Source organism: Microtus pennsylvanicus, chromosome 6 (genome assembly GCF_037038515.1).
Source record: "Microtus pennsylvanicus isolate mMicPen1 chromosome 6, mMicPen1.hap1, whole genome shotgun sequence".
NCBI classification, from domain to species: Eukaryota; Metazoa; Chordata; class Mammalia; order Rodentia; family Cricetidae; genus Microtus; species Microtus pennsylvanicus.
The window spans coordinates 82,749,486-82,767,418 of record NC_134584.1 but is presented as its reverse complement, the minus strand read 5'-3'; the positions used below and the strand labels follow the sequence as shown (position 1 = coordinate 82,767,418).

At 41.2% G+C, this 17,933-nt stretch overlaps 1 protein-coding gene across 13 annotated transcripts in view; it reads right to left on the bottom strand.

The window, feature by feature from the left end:
• Inpp4b (inositol polyphosphate-4-phosphatase type II B) overlaps positions 1-17,933 on the bottom strand; it is a 757,204-nt gene that overhangs the window by 233,792 nt on the left and 505,479 nt on the right. For 12 of the 13 annotated variants that reach the window (XM_075976561.1, XM_075976565.1, XM_075976570.1 and 9 more), the window contains one exon: positions 5,722-5,801. In XM_075976561.1, the coding sequence (XP_075832676.1) occupies positions 5,722-5,801 (80 nt within the window). Of the gene's footprint in view, positions 1-5,721; positions 5,802-6,109; positions 6,129-17,933 lie in introns of those variants that run through there. The other variant, XM_075976568.1, reaches the window with a different exon arrangement.

Below are 17,933 nucleotides of genomic sequence, written 5' to 3'. Positions count from 1 at the left end.
TAGAAAATGGAATAGCACGACCAATGAAGATGCCTCCTCTGTGGAGATCTGTGAAGGTGCCAGCACTGCAGGAACCTGGTGTAAAGTTCCCTGCAAACAGGTCAGAGGTCAGCAGAGGACTGGGAGGGGGAGGCTCTGGGAGAGCGCCATGCAGTCAGTGCTTTCGGAGACAGGTCTTGTAAGCACAACCTCTGCTTCACCCTGCTGCAGGGTTGCCGCTGACTCATGCATGCTCCAGCACGCTCACTTCCTGAGATAAGCATGCAGCATCCTGATGCGCTTTGGGGGACTAGTACTGTGTGTGATTTTTACTTTTGTTGCCAAAGGAGCAATGAAGTACACGCCGTTCCTGCTGTCTATATCTCTGCAGATGTACCCCATAATATTCAGTATTATTCTTCATTAAAAGTAGCCAGAGATGCGCTACTCTCCCCGAAAGCAGACTTGGTGGATGAAAGTTTATTTATATTAACATATTTTTTAACATTCTAGACATGAGTAACATTGAGTTTTGTGGAACCAGCAGGCAGTTCCGTCATAATCATAATTTATGCTCAGGCAAGAAAGATGATTTAAAAGCTAATAAAAGAAGATAGAGAACCTAGGGAGATAGGGTCTCCCCGTCTTTCTCAGGGGATAAAGCTCTCTCTATACAAGTATGAGGACCGGAGTTCAGATCCTCAAAACCCAGATGAAAGTCAGACATGTGTGACAGGACATGTTAGGATAACCGGAAAGAGTCTGGGATAGAGTAAAGGATGAGGGTAGTGTGGTCTACGCTAAAATAAATGTAAATCTTAACACGATCTAGCTGCTTGTGAAAATCACAATCCATTCCTCACTACTGCCCTGGAATTACTTCTCTTGCTCCTGGATGAGAAGCATGGTAAGGGAGGAAGGTTTATTTTGGTTTACAGTTGAGGGGCTCTGTCCATCACAGCAGAGAAGGCCCAGCAGCAGGAGACCAAGCCCTTTGTTACCCAGCGTCAGTGAGGAAGCAGAGAGTGGAGAGGAAATGAGTGTGTCTGTGGAGATTCAGGACCCTCCCCTCGTGGCTATATCCTCCAGCAGGGCTCCACCTCCTAAAGACACAGCAGCCCAAAACAGCACCATGAGCTGGGAACCACCTGTGCAAACACACGAGTCTATGCGGTGCACTCTACACTGCCACAGCAACACACAGTCGGTCTTATGCTTAGACTATCATAGTCACCGATTTACAGAGAATCCACCTAGATGTAAATCCTTGGTACTAATCTTTTAAAAAAAGCCATGAAGCAATTAAAAATATATACGAAGAAGCCACCATGGAAAACAAAATTTCTACCCAATATCCATTTGCAGAAGCTCTGCTCTGCTTCAGGCATACAAAATTGAACTTCGTGATAGAATATCAAAAAAATTAAGGCCCCAAATTGTGGAGTAGATGTCAGAGAAAAAAGTAAGGATTTTACGAAGGCTGTAAGCTTCCTAGAAAGGTAGTAAACTAGAAACCAAACATACTAAAAAATGAACTGAGCTCTATTCTTCTGTATATATAGCCAGCAGCCGTGGGAGCTCGACCAAGCCAATGTAAAACAGAAATGCGTTGCGTGAAGCAAAGAAGCTGGTGCATAGAAAGCATCGAATGTAGAGCTTGCACGGAGTGTCTGCTTAATAGATTATTTATTAAGCATGCTCTCAATATCAACTGCAAACTAGTAATGGCTTTTCCTTTCTGAAGAGCCTGTCACTGTTGTTAGTGCATACAAAACCTCAGCATTGCTAACTGCATACAGGCTGAACGGCAGTGCACGGTGAGGAAAGTCAACAACCAAGCCCAGGAAAGTCTGAAACTCCCTTCTGCCCTTCTCCCTCTGAAAAATTTCACCTTTTTAATTGCTTCACATGGTTGCTACTCTGCCACAGTAAAACGGTGAGATTGTTTTCCTAGCCCTACTCAGTAATAGATCTTTCTATTTCCCACCCTGTTACTACTAAATGATACGAAACACGACAGTTCTCCTAAGTCCTACTTAGATGGCCTCAAAGGTTTGTGACAGACTAGAAGAGCATATGAATGCCAGGTACGTGGGTAGCAAACCGTGCTCAGTTGCTACGGGTGTCCACGTTTCTGAGGCTGGTTGGAACAAATGTTATTATTTCCCTCAGTCTTTTGAACCTGGTTTCCACTTCCTGCCACCATGGCTAACATCTCTGAGTTCCCCACAGCATCTAATATTCATTTACTTATTACCTATTGTAAAACTAAGATTCTGTGAGCAGGAAATCAGAAAAACACGAACCAGTGAAGAAATGGCACTGTCCCCAAGTCCTTGCTATAGCTCAGTCACAAAGTATACACTACATGTGACATTTCATCCTGGGTCCAGATGTCTCTTGTTGACAAGAGCGCATCCGTGAAATCAATGACTCTCCAGCCAGAAGAGAGCAAGTTCAGATCAACTCTTTCTCGTTTAAGAACATTATAACCTAGGAAAAGATGCTAAATTGTTTGCCACTTCTGATGGATTTATGGGATGGATTAGACACATCATTGGTTAGTTTGATAAGGATCAGAAGAGCTACCTCCAATCCACTCTCAGCAAGGAGCACACAACTGTATTTTCTGATAACTTTAGTTACGAATGTAAGATTATTCAATATCTGTCACAATTAAAGTTATAATCTGCTGTAAAAGAAATCTGCATCAATTGTATGACGTACAGAAGTCAGTAAGGCAGAGCAGCAATCTGGGCAACAGCAGCAGCAAACAGAATTAACATATAAAAGAAGTGGGGAGATGGGAAAGCATATAAACCCCCAAAACAACCAATTCACTTTTTAAAAAGGTATGGCAGTCAATACAAAATAAGGACAATCAGTCCATGTGGGAAGCTGGAACACTCAGAACTGGTGACCTGTGCTATGAATATTAAGAAGATATATGGGTAGGAACCAGGTTATATATTGGAGGCCTTACCCCAAATATATGTAAACAAATGTTATTCTACAACTATATAAGACACACACATGAAATTTGAGTCTAAATCTACAAATTGTATTTATGTTTCTTTCTCTTTTAAGTTTTTTATAAGGAAAAAATATCCAGTGCACTTGGTATCCAGTACAAAGTCCCTGTGGGAGGAGTCACCCTGAACATGGGCTCCCCACTCTGGGTAGCTAGACAGAATATTAGCATTTGAATTACCTGTTAGCTCCCCAAGGGCCAGAATACACAGTGCGAACCTTCAGGTTTGAGCAAAATGAAACAAACAAGGCCATAAAAAACATCAGTGAGGCAGATACAGGCTGATCTCTGTGAGTTCTAGGTCAGCCTGGTCTATAGAGCCAGGGCTGTTACACAGAAAAACCCTGTCTAGGAAATAAATGAACCAAACAATAAAATCAGCGCCTGGGAAAATGTCTGCAAACCTGCCCTTGTTTCTGTGGATGTTTTGTTCTTTGTTTAAAAGCAAAGCTGGAACACAGGAAGAATAGCAGTCATAAATAATCAAATGAATATAAAAGGCAAAACAAAACAACAAAACAAAAATGCTCCTTAACCCTGACCTAGTGTTATTCCAACTCAGAATCCCATGGACAGTCCATCAAAAGAAGAGAAATTGCATCAAAAAACAAACAAAACCAATTACAGGTCATGTGCCGGAAATGCAAGGCTAAGGTAAACTATAATCTGCCTGATCACAATGAAGGGATACAATGATTATGGCAAAAAATAGGATGAAAAATATCAAAACACTCAAAATTAGTATCTTTCCAGAAAATAATTATTTTTGTTACAGCTAATATTTTACATACAATTAAAATCAAATGACTATGAACTAGAGACATTTAGATCAAAATAGGAAACTTATTTCTCTTTCAGATAATTCTAAAGATTTCACACAGTTTTTTCATCTCCTTAGTGTAAGTCCCAAGTTCCCATCTCTGGCCTCATCTTTGGAGGCCCTGCCCCTGTGCCTGCCAAGCCTTGACCCCTCCCCAGAGGAGGGTCAAGACACTTAGTTTCTTCAATTTGACCCTTCTCGCACACTTTTAAAGGTAGTCTCTGAGTTCACTAATTTTTATCTCACTGAAGAGTTCTTAATCCAATCCTTTAAGAGAGAAAGCAGGAGGATCTAGGCAAATCTGAGGTCCAGCCTGGTCTACATAGCAACCTCTAGGGACAGCCAAGGCTACATGGTTAGAGCGTGTCTTCAAAAATGCAAACCCTTCCATCTCAGCCCCTAAGGGCTGCACTATTTTACTGCATGTTGCAGGTGTGAATGCAAAGGAGTCAAGAAGATGGGGAACAGAGTGCCCTCAGTTGCACTAGAAAGCTCGGGGCAAGCCAGGCACGGAGATGCATGACTGCAACCCTACACTTGGAAGGCCAAGGCCGGAAAATGGAGAGTTTAAGGCCAGAGCAGGCAAGACCCTACCTTACAAAAGAGAAATCAATAAATAGGCATGCATGCAAACTGTTAATTTTAAGTGAGCTCTATGTTTGATATATTCTGCCACCAGTCTCGGGTCTTGGAGCTTAGCCTCAGCTCCTAACCCCGTGCTAGGTTAATATGTTGAAGAGTACCAGTAGCATTGACAGCTAGTCTTTGTAGCTGGCCCGTCCATAATCCAAACCAAAAACAACAGCAAAATTTATTGAGGAAAACATCATCCTAGAAAACAATTTATGTCTTCCCAGATAAAAAATATTACCATACCATGTTTACAGACACTCTCTGACAGAAGCTAAAGAAATTAGGGTAGCCTTTTCAGGACTCGCACTCTGCTGCCTGGAGAGTATTTATTATATAATGTTATAATACAAATATTATACTTTTAAATCAAAATGCAGAGACATGATGATCAGAAAAATTAAGTAAAAAAACACATAAATTCAGATTTCATCAAGAGACACAGAATACTTAAGGATATATATTGTATAAAAACTAACTACTTAAATTTAATGAACTAAATTGTGACTTTACGTGGTTCTTTGGGAAGAGAAAATACAACAAATTTAGGGCATTAGACCCTGATCATAATCTCCATGTTTTAGCAGAGCAAGAACTTTGTGGGATTGACAAACAATTATTTCTACAATTTTGTATTCATTTTATATTGCATAAATGCAGAGTGGTGTTCTTTACCCATAGTCACTAAATTTGTTATACATTAGAAATAACAGATTGTTTTCACATTTATTGAAAGTTTTAGAAAGAAATCGTCATTCTGAACTCCTCTTAGTATGAGTATACTCTGCAACTTTGTAAAGGCCGCTCATCTCTGATGTCAAAATAAATTAAGTTCAGAATTAGCCAAGATCTACTGACCCGCTTAAATTTATCATTAATAAATAGGATTAATAGAGTAGTGATAACATTGAAAAAGTCAGCTCCCCTTTCCTATCATAAAGCTACCACGCTGCACCAGACGTATTTCAAGCATAAAAACGGACTCATTGATATAGTGATGTTTTAGAGAAAGTTATTTGATAGAGTGAGCATAGTTTGTATTTGCTTGTTATTCAAAGACTGCTATCACCTACTGCTGACAGAAATGTTTTCCTAACACATACTAATAATTCTGCACCCGGACGGGATCCTGAACATGAACGTGAACTGCTGTCTTGCTCTCTATCTTGGAGCCGGTTGGTCGCCTGTGCAAAGTGTGACTCCTCCAGGACAGCCATACCCTGGCTGTCAACCTGATCAGTCTGCAGACAAAGACACTCACCTCAGGCTCAGCGACAGCAGCTGCTCCTTGGACCTCAGCAGTTCCCCAACTTGAAAACTGGCACAGCCCAGGAAACTCCTCTGAAAATAAGGAAGAATGTTTACCATCAACTCCTGGGACTCTTTCTGTGTTTTCGTTCACACACCAATTACACAGAATTAGTTTTGAAAAGAACAAAATACTGAATCAATTTGCCCCCAAACAGTTCACAGACAGAAATACAGTGCTGAAATACCAACTTGGTTAAAGACAGATCTTGACAGCCTGGGAAGTGAGAAGAAGTAAAACACAGCAGCCTGGTCTTCCCCACTGATAACTGCCTCCCCACAAGAAAACCAGTGTCAAAGAATATGCTAAACTTTCCAAATTCACCAAGATCTCCACTTACTAGAGTTCCTCAAATCACTGGCAACAGCAACTCTGTGTTCAAGATATGAGAAAATCTGCCTCTTGAAGCTATTTTTACATGGGCTCGGCGTGAGTTATAAATAGAAAGACAATATTTCTCCCCATCACAGAAGCATTTAGAAGCATTTGCTTCCCTTTGTTTTGTTTTTTTTTCTAGCCTGGGACAATTTCATCCCAAACACACAAATAAATAGTACTTCTGCTTGATTTTCTAAAATTAGTTTCTGAACAGATCACAACCGGGTGTCATGTTTACCAGTAAACATCAGCTATCTACTGCTTTCAACTCAATGTAAAGAATACAACTGTAAATGGTTGTTCTTTTCTCTGTCTCAGGGCTGCAGTCTTTTGTCTGTTCCTGGCTATTTCTGATTGGGAAGTGACAGCATTATGGCATGAATACCATAAAGAGTATTCCTCGCCTTCCTCGATGACTAAACACAAAAGTGTCAAGTCCGTATGGTCCCCTATGCCATTGCTGATGGGCAGCACAGGATGCCCTGCCAGAGGTCAAAAGCGCCCTCCCAAACTTCCTCTCGGCACAGCTCTGCTACCAGACCATGCCAGAACAAGAGTCTGGAGTGAAGAGCCTGAGACAGTGAAATGCTTTCAGAAGAAAAAAAAAAAAAACGGAGAATCATCCCACACACCAGAAAAGGCAGCATGTATACTGAGTTGTTGTTGAAAGAAAAAAAGTCTGGTAAGAATTTTGTGTGTGTGTGTGTGTGTGTGTGTGTGTGTGTGTGTGTGTGTGTGTTGCCTGTGTATATGTGTGAGTGCATTCAGGTGAGCAAGGAATCACTGTGAGCTGCCCTGTGAGTTCTGGGAACCAAAATTGGTTCCTTTGCAAGAGTAGCCAGGGTTCTTACCTGCTGATCTATCTCTCTACCCCCAGGTCAAAAATTTTAACCTCTTTTCAAAACTCTACCACAGAAGGGTAGAGTTCAGAAGGGTTTAAAGACAAACATCTGGGCCGGGCGGTGGTGGCGCACGCCTTTAATCCCAGCACTTGGGAGGCAGAGGCAGGCGGATCTCTGTGAGTTCGAGACCAGCCTGGTCTACAAGAGCTAGTTCCAGGACAGGCTCCAAAACCACAGAGAAACCCTGTCTCGAAAAACCAAAAAAATAAAAAAATAAAGTCACACATCTGGAAACAAAACTTGGTTTTGAAATTGTACACAACTCTATTAATATTAGTTCCAAGTAGGTAACTTGAAGATCAAAATGCTATATTATATGCACCCAGTCACCAAGGACTGGAAATTCTGAACTCGTATTGCTAGATGGAAAAATACTGAGTCAAACCAGAGGGCCTAAGGAGCAGCGGTGTAAGCATGGACGGAAGCTGCAGACCAGCATCAGGAGCCTTAGGAACAGAATACAAGAGCAGAGGACACAGGAGCCCACAGAGGCAGACGACAGAAGGCACTCTCTCCCGACCTCACTGTGGGTCCCTACTCAGTGCTTTGTTTCTCCATTTACATTGAACACCACATGGTATATTCAAATGACTTATCTTAAACCCCTGCAAATAATTGAGATTTCAAGTTCTACAAAGACGATGATTTTCTGTGATACTCTGCTGAATACGCACACTAGACGTGAGAACAAAATGCTAACTGGCCACAGATGAACGGATGAGGGACTGACAGATCCCAGTTTCCAAGTAAATGATGTATTTATTTATTTTTAAGAAAAGATCTCAACCAATAGCCTAGAAATTACTACATAGCATGGGGTACCCGTGAGTATACAATTATCCCCCTGTCTCAGGCTCCTAAGAGTTGGAATTACAGGCATGTACCAGCACAGGCAGCTCAACCACGTTTTTTGATACATGTGAGAGACACACAGATTTTGTGATTATTTATAAATCATTGTACCTCACAAAAATGAGAAAAAATGAGAACCGTAGTGTACAGATAATACAGCAAAACAGCATTACAGCAATTAGCAATTTGAATATTTGTAAATATTTAATTTGCTTTTTTTAAAAAAAATCTTGGAAATGTCTGTTTTGGGAACTAGGTATATGTACGTGAATGCAGGCTTCCCTAGAATGCTGGATTCCCCTGGAGTTACAAACAATTGTGAGCTGCCATGAGGATTCTGGAAATAAAACCTTAGTCTTCTGAAAGAAGAGTAGGTGCTCTTAACCAGTAAGCCATCTTTCTAGACTACACTCCAAACTTAAAAATATATCTATTTCACCTTCTCTTTCACTGGTAATTAGGGGTTTTAACTTAAATTCCCATATCCCATTCTATTCATTATTCATTTCCCAACAAAATTCTCAACAGATCATGAATTTCACAAAACAATTGACTTTCTAAGCTTGTTTTAATGCACCCTCTAAAACTGTGTAGGTCTGGAGGAATGCAGAAAAAGGAACACACACCATACTAACATGGTGGTCTTTTTAGCCACAAAGTAGCAATTGCCCCAGACTTGAATTTTGCAACTAGAGACAGGTGGAACTGCTAATTTTAGGGATGAGCTATGGACACACCATAAGGCACAGCTGCAAGCAAGACTAGTGACCACAACAAAGGACTGTCTCTGTCTGCTGGACCAGAAGCAGAACCTGTAGCTGATCAACCTCAGAGACAGCCCCAAGGTTGTTAACAGGGGTTCCTGTGTCATGCATTATTCTGAGCCAGTGTGCCAGGGACAACGACCCTGAGGCAAGCATTCCCATCATAATTGCCCACCCCACATCTTTGTCTATGCTTGGGAGAAGCTTGAGAGTTAAGAGAGACATGAACGAGAGACAACTGATAGAGTCGGGAGGGCAACTGGTAAATACTGAGATTCTCCGTGTTTATTTCTCATTGGCATTGTATACCCAATCCAAAGAGGAGAGGGAGGACAAAGGCTTCTTTTACCAAGATACAACGAAGAGAGTAGTTACCTTCTTAAGACCCAAAGCATCAAGTAACCACACCCTAGGTCAAAACATCCACTTAGTAGCTTAGTAGCCACACCGTAGGTCAATAACCTCGAGGGAACAAGAATAGCCCTGAACTCTCGACCATAGTCAAGGTGGAATAGACCCACTTCCGTGGGCTCCCATATGGGCCAGGCTTGATCTCAGGGTTAGTTTGGCATTTCAGAGCTTTACAAAATAAGACTCATTAAAAATTAGTATTGGTAAAGGCCTGATAACATACTTGGCAAATGAGATGAGAAGTCACCCAGTTACAAAAGTTTATATTATCCAATGCCTAATTTTATCTAGGGACTTATTATTGAATGAAATAAACCATCAAAAGGTCCAATTTTGTTAAATTTTCTTTATTCACATTCTAATTAAAAGATAAAACTTCCCCTTTCTCTTTCCTCCTTCCAGTCCTCTCCACATCCCTTTCTTCTAGTCCCTTCCATGCTGCCTTACCCTCAAACTGAAAGCTTATTTTACTTTATCATTATCCATATGTATGTATACATGTATCAATATGCACATACACATAAACATGCATGATATCCATGGAGAGAGGAGAAACAACATACAATGCTAATGTAAAACCATAGTGATACAGAGCTATATTTGTCCATATATACTTTATACATATATAGATATACACACATATATGTATATGTGTATATGCTCTGTTATAACATTGTAACAACAAATAAAAGAAGAAATATATATAAAATGATGAAGGTGGGTCTTGTATCTTAACCGTTGCTTTTATTGGTTAATTAATAAAGAAAACTGCTTGGCCCTGACAGGACAGAAAATTAGGTAGGCAGAGTAGACAGAACAGAAAGCTGGGAGAAAGAAGCTGAGTCAAGCAGTCGCCATGATTCTCCCACTCCAGACAGACGCAGGTTAAGATCTTTCCTGGTAAGCCACCTTGTGGTGTTATACAGATTATTAGAAATGGGTTAGATCAATATGTAAAAGCTAGCCAATAAGATGCTGGAACTAATAGGCCAGGCAGTGTTTAAAAGAATACAGTTTCTGTGTAATTATTTCGGAGCATAAGCTAGCTGGTGGCCAGGAGCCAGGCGGCAAGAACACGGCCCACAGCTCCTTCAACAATAAAATAGATCACAAATTTCACAAGATCCTTAACTTTGTAAGCTTGGTCAACTTGCGCTTTGAAATTCCTTATGTCTGGATGACTTTGGCATGAAGCAATCTATACATGCCATGATATTATGGTAGCCCTTTTAGCAACAGGTAGCAATTGCCATATATATTTGTGTATTTAGTATTATGCATTTATGTATTATATATGAACAAATACATAAATACAATTTTATAATATATATAATATGTGTGTTTACTTGTACTGCATTTATTTTTATTTGTGTGCATATGGTTTCAGGGCTGACCACACTGGATTCTCCAGTCAGGGAGCTCATCCCTGGAAAAGGCTAATTCTGCCTCTCTGAGCCATCATTAGTTGTCTGTAGCTCTCTGTCTAAAGGTGGGGGCCTATGTAGCACATCTGCTAATCTGTCATGGTTCAAGTCTATTTCACGGATCATTTATTTGGAAGTCAGGCAGTCACACAGCAGACTTTCTGGTCACACTTCTAAGACAGGCAGTCACACAAACAGTCCTCTAGCTATTACAGTCTTTCTGTCCCTCTTCCATGACGTTCCCTAAGGTTCCAATTTTAAAGTACTATGTAATTGTTTTACACTGTAACACCAAACAGGGTAATTGCCTATATGTCTAAATTCTTGCATGTTTCTGTTATTGTTACTTGTGTTCTTTTCACCTCAGTGTAAGTCAACATAGAATCCTCCTAAGCCCTAATCCCCAGATAGAAACAAACTGTCCACCTATGTGAACACTCACCGGAGACATGGAAAGAGGATAAATTAGGGAAAAAAAATCAGGCTTCTCTTTTTCTGAGATCTGAACATCCACAGAGAGGGGGAAATGGTGCACAATGTTAATGTAAGCAATACTGATACAGAGCACTATCTCAATCATAAAGCTTTGTGTAAGGAGAGCAGAAAGAGCATTATTGACACTGACACAGGTATTGAGATGATACACCCATGGGCCTGGCATTTAGAGGTGTCTTCTGACCACCCAAAGTTCTGTGGGAAACAGAGTATTTGAAGGAGAAGGGGAAGAAAGAAGATGGTAAGGAGGAAGCTGGAAGGAAGAATGGGAGGGCTAGGGCGAGAAGGGACAGAGGATGGGGGAGAGAGAAAAGACGCCAGAGAAAGAGGAGGGGAAGAAGAGGGGGAGGGAAAGAAGAGGAGGAGGATGGCTATTACTATTCAGTTGAAAAGTATCTACAGTACAGATATTTTCAAAAGTAAAAATTTGATTCAGGTGAAATCCAATGAGAAGGAATCTAAATATGATAAAAATGGAAGATAGAAAGGCTGTGATGTCCTGTGCAGCTGCTACAGTTGAGAAAATATTGCACATGACAATTTGCTCACATTTGTGTTAAGACATGTGAAACATTTACAAGAAGTTAGAGCTCATTAAAGCACTGTCTGTAAGCAGAGGGAATTGCTGGGGTCCATAAGAATGAACCATCTTGCACACAGCCCCAGTAGTTAATGTTTAGGGAGCCACTTTAGACCAGGTTAGAGCTCTGCTCTCTTGCTCTTTATCCAGCATCTTTTCATCTGCCGTGTGCTGTGCCTAGATTCCAGGGCAGTGCCAGGTGGCAATTCCTGTCCTGATAGACTCTTTGTTCATAGCTCTGAGCATCCTTGTCTGCTCATGACAACAGAGCAATACAAGTATCACCCTGGAGAAGATGACTATTAAAACAGGCAGCACGTCGTTTCAGTCACTTGTTGCCTGGAGAGTAATAGCCAGGTGAGAAAAGAGGACATCAGTGGCTATTCCTACACAGGGAATGTGATAAGGGATTCCCCTCTGTTTGAAAAGGAATTCTAGACACACAAAAAAACAAAGTTTAGGCACATCCCCCCCCCCCCGAATGGGCAGCATGCTGTGGCTCACTTAGGAGAGATTTTCCTAATTCAGCTGTAGCAGGGAAAAAAGAGCCATAGCTGTTTTGAAAAGCCAACTTTCAGGGCCATGCTGCCAGCATTACCTCTGGCTCTTTCAGGAGGCAGAACATTTGAATGGGGTTTGTGAGCAATGTGCTATGGCTTGCTCGGTGGCAACATGGACTACATGGACCAGCTGTGTGACTAGAGATGGGATATTGTGCATGGCTCTCAGAGGTGGTGAGCAGTTTCACCATGCTAGGCTGGGCAGGACAAGAAGGCAGTGCCATATTTCCCCTAGCAATGGCACAAGTTTTTAAGAAGCGCTTAGCAGTTTTAAGAAGTGTTCCTGGACAGTAACAGATACACAATAGGACAGATTCAGACACAAAAGACCTCTGAATGGGTCATAGTGTTGGATAAATGTTTGTAGGCTTGGGAGGGAGAAGAAAAAGAGTATAGAGAGTTATAAAAAGAAGTAAATGGTTTATTTAAAAAAAGGTAAAGTCTTTAAAGAGACAGAGTACAGACAGTCTTAGATTAAAAGGATTAAAGAAAAATAAGTTTTGTAAAGATGAAAAATTCACAGAGAGTCTGGATTATGTATATTATTGTGTTTTCTTTGAATTTTTTGACTATGAAGGAGCTAAGTACAGAGAGACATTTCATTATATGGGCTGCTAAGCTAAACCAGCATGTATATTACTTGATTTCAGAATTGAGTTTAAGGATATGTTGCTTTGGAAAAGAGGTTCTTCTTTTGTTTCCACAGAGGATAAGAACCTGTGGATTACTTCCAGACTAATATGGTTTGATGTGCCATGACCCCCTGAATGGTCGCTGTGAGTATACCCCAAAAATACTTCACCCAATAAACAGCAGGAAGAAGTCTGGAGGAGAACTATGCCCATAATCCCAAATATTGTCTATAAATGTTTGTTTACATTTAAAGGGGGATACGCTATAGAGATTTGCATTGGTATGGATCATGGTTTATTGATACAAGTTTAAGGTTAATTTTGTTATACTGTGTATATGTATATCTGATCTTGATTAAGGTATTGTGTTTGTGCAGCTCATTTAGAAATGTAATGTATTACTAAGAAATATAGGTTAATAGATAATTATCTATAATAGTCAAGCTTGTAGTCATTTTAGTTAGATTTTCTAGATATATTCAGAGATATATTTCAGGTGGATAGGCATTCTTCAAATCTTTCAAAGATTACAGAATATGGCATTTAAAATGTTTTATAATTTAGGACACATCTGCTCCTGGCAGCACCAATCTACATCAAGAGGATGATGGGCATTGAAGAGGCTCCTCATGGAGTTGGTTAGCCATTTGGGCAAGAAACTGCTCTTGCCTGGACTCCTTGATGAACTGGACATGCAGGACTCACAGAGAAATGACTGCTGAACTTGCCTAAAGGTGAGAAGTCCTTCAGGGTTCCTGCTTCATGAAATAGCCTGCAGACATTCTGCAGGACACAGAAAAAAGTGACTGACAAACTGCCAATATAGGCGGAACTGTCTTTGAAATTTCCTGTTTCACGGAAAAGTCTGTCAGATACTTATGGGCCTGTAGGCTGAAGATGGGTACCTACCTCATCGGTACAGAAGAACTTTGGGTGACTGTCCAGGTAGCAAGATGTCTCTGTCAATTTTAGAGTTTTGGAAGTTGCTTATAATGCATTTCCTATTTATTTAGGTAATATTGTATCCTTCTGGAGTCTTTCGTGGAGTTGAAGAATAGATAGTAATAATATAGTTTTCCTTAGTTATGATAAAAGATATAAATATTGTAACTGTAATTCTTGCTTGATAACTGTTTATGTAATTTTACTATTTTAAAGTTGAAACCTACCTTTTTATTTAAACAGAAAAGGGGAAGTGATGTGGGATTCCCCTCTGTATGCTGTGAATACCATTGGTTAATAAAGAAACTGTCTTGGGCCTGCAGAGGGAATAGAGGTAGGCAGGGAATTTCTGGGAGAAATAAGGCAGAGTCAGAGAGAAGCCATGTAGCCCTGCCAAAGACAGAATCCAAAGCTTTAGCCAGTAAGCCACAGCCACGTGGTGATACACAGATTAATAGAAATGGGTTAAATTAATATGTAAGAGTTAGCCAATAAGAAGCTAAAGCTAATAGGCCAAGTAGTTATTTAATTAAAACCATTTCTGTATGATTATTTCGGTTTCTGGGCAGCCAGGAAACAAATAAGCGGCCTCCTCCAACAGGAATGTGGGGCCAAAAGTTTATCCTGATATGCTCTGTAGGAACTGGGAGCATGATGTAGACAGACAACTCACCAGATCTGAAACCTGGTACTGTATGTCCACAGTGGCTCTCCTGAGTACTATTGAGAAAGCTGGCTGAGGCACAGAACCAGCCACAATGCCACAATCTGCAAAGCTCCATCATGAAGGCTTTTCTCACAGGCTCTCACTCAGAGGACAGTCCTTTATCCACTAGTTACGTAGTTCCCCTCCCAATTTCCAAGAGCAGCATAGAACTGTTATCCAATTTGCTTTGCTACTAGTTCAATAGCTTAACTTCCCTTGACTATTCCAAGGGAAGGGATCAATAAAACTTAAAATTGTCCACTGGGTTTAGAAAACTCAGCAAGGAAAATAGAAACACAGAGTATAACTTTGTTTTATATTGAGCATATTTTTTAAAATATTATTTTTCATATAGTGAGTTAAATAAAATACAATTAATTTAGTCTGTTTCTTTAAATTATTTTAAAACATAGCTACTAGGTATTTTTTTTAATGCCATATGTGAAAAAAACTTGCTTGTTACTCATTTAAGTTTGGCTGGACACTGCTACATTGCAGATTAAGTGAGTTTGTAAAAGATGTTTTGACTTTTCTTATAAAGCCATATATAGTTATGTACATATAAAAGACAATTTTATAGCCTGGGCATTTTTTTTTTACTGTCGACCATAACAATACAATTGCATGGTGTCTCACTCCATAATAAGAACTGCTCATATTGAAAAAAAATCATAAAGAAAAAGATGGAGGTTACTAAGAGTTTATGAATAACTCCAAGACTAAAGAGTATTTTGTGATAGGTCATCTACTAAATAATTATTGTTATGAATACAGTCTAAAAGGCCTAAGGACACAAATTGGCATCTATTTGACTAAACTACCAGGAAAAGTCTTGAATACATCCAGTAAATGTTGTTTAAGGATGCTCAAAAATACATAGAACACAATTGTGGTTATCCCAGGGAATACAGCTTATGTCGGGATAAGTGTTCTTAGTACATTATAAGGACAGAGTCTCTATTAGCACTATTGGCCAATAGTTTAACCTCTCAAACCCTTTAGTAGCGTTCAATAAATATCCTGAAGATGGATGGGATGTGTATTAAACAGTGACCCTTCACAGGTGAGCAATGTGTGATGTCTTCGCTATTCAGAATGGCATGACTTAGTCCAATGTAATTCTTATGGTTTAGTGATCATGCTTAGCAAATTATTTAAGTGCTGACATCATCAAACATACAAGCTTTTCCCATGTTAGTATGATCTTTTCTGGACTCTTCTCTGCTTCGTCTATAATTTGTTCTCTTATGGCTCTAAAAACAACAGAAAGTAGTTAGTAGACCAACAAGGAATGCTCTTTGATTATCTTTTTTTTTTTGCAATAGAAAAGAATTTTATTGGAAAGAAGGGTCCCTTGCCGGTGCCTTCTAGGCCCTGGCCAAAGGGGTTGCCAGCACTCAACTCTACTTTAGGGCATCTAAAGGCAAAGAGTCTGCCCACACCTTAACTTCAATAACCTGAAAGGGAGGGAACATGCCATAGTAGAATAGTAAATCAGAGTCCAATCTCAAGAATAACTTCCAAGGCTCTTTAACAAATTCTTAACGGCAAAGTAGATCTGGGCGGCAGATAAGAGAACATTTTCAGTTATCTCTGGAAGAGTCATCTCTGGATTTTTACCTTTAAAGTTTGCTTAAAGGTAAGGCATGTTCAGAGTAGTACCAAGGAGGTCAGCTCCTTGGTAAAAGTGCTACAAAGCACTTTTCCAGTTCTTGTTTTTGGAGTCTCTTGCCAGGAGGAGTGACCTGGCCCGCTCCCGGGAAGTGTCATTGGAGGAGGGTCGCCATCTGGCCGGGACGCTGAGCTGCAAGCACATGGAGACCTCGGCCACACTGCATCACAACACTCGTGAGCTTTTTGAGGGCGCTGTGCGCCAGATCAGGCTGCGGCGGGGCCGGGGCCATGTCGGGGGTCAGAGACCCTAGCCTGGCAGCCCCGACGGCCCCGCGCCGCCCATGCGCCGCAAGAGCCTCACCAAGAAGGCTAAGCGCTTCCTCGCCAACCTGGTGCCACGCAACGCCAAGTTCTTCAAGCAACGCTCCAGGTCGTGTCACGACCTTTCTGTGCTCTGAGCCACGGTCGCCATGGCCACTGCAGTCGCCATGGTCACCGTGCCCTCCGCTCGCCCCCTCACCCTACTCCTGTCCATCTAGGAAACCAAATATTCCCAGGATGCCCTGGTGTGAGCGGGAGGCGGGGCCGGGTGGCTGGTCTGTCCACTGCCTCCAAGGCCTGCCTGGTCTGCACTGCCGAGCACCCACAGCGCCTCAAGACCTGCGAGTCAGGGAAGAAATTCGTGCTGCAAGGTATTTATTATTATTATTATTAACTCTTTGATTATCTTAATAAGGAATCTAGGCCTTAACCTAGAAATATTGGAGTGGCAAAGTTGAGAAGTCTTTTCTGAAAAGAAAAAGTTTTTCTGACACAAATACAGTGCTTAGAGGTGTGCAAATATACCGAAATCTAATACCTAAATTTTCATTACTAGCAGTTTTGTTCTATTGTTGTCTAATCAGGAACTATTTCTGTAGGGATAAGTCCCGCCCCTTAGGGGGCGTGTTCGCCTCGGGCTAATGTCTGCCTATAAATTTGGCGAGCATGCTCCGAGCTCTCTTCTACTTTCCTGGTCTCCGCGGGAACGGTGGTTCTGTAAGTCTATTTCTACATTAAAACTATATGTATTTTTACAAACTGTCTGCATTCGTTTACGCCGCTACATTTTGGCGTCCAACGTCGGGCTATTTTGCCCCTGACTCAAGCGGGTAGCCCGCTAGCTAACACAGCAACCTCCTGGGTGCTGTTTTTCAGTTCGTGACTCCGGCCCCAGTGCCGAGTCCGAGACATACTCGGCCACACAGGCCCATTCTGCCTGCCTTGGCTAAGTTTTACAGCGGAACCCCACTGCCTGAATTAGCGGAAGCTCAAGTACCTGCGGTTTTGCAACAAAAGCTGCCACAGCGGCAGACTTGGTCTGACACAAAGTGACTTGGCAGGGCAGTGGTGGCGCACGCTTTTGATACCAGCACTTGGGAGGCAAGGGCAGGCGGATCTCTGTGAGTTTGAGGCCTGCCAGGCCGTGGTAGTGCACGCCTTTAATCCCAGCACTTGGAAGGCAGAGACAGGCGGATCTTACAGCAGCCTTAAGGGCTTGGGACAGAGTACAAGACCCAGGACAGAGAATAGAATCATTTGTCAGAGTTAAACAGGGTCAGAGAGAACCCTTTAGTGACTTTTTACAAAGATTAACTAAGGCTGTACAAATAGGGATATCTGACCCAGAAGCAAGACGTATAATGATTGAGTCTTTGGCTTATGAAAATGCAAATGTGGAATGCAAAAGGATTTTGGGGCCTTTAAAGCTCAGATCAGCGCCTTTGGAAGAATGGGTCTTGCATACACTCAATGTTGATACATTTGATTATGGCACTGAAGCATGGGTAGAAGAAGCAATTTCCAATGGTAAAAGGAGACACCAGAATACCAAATGTTTTAATTGTGGCAAAATGGGTCATATG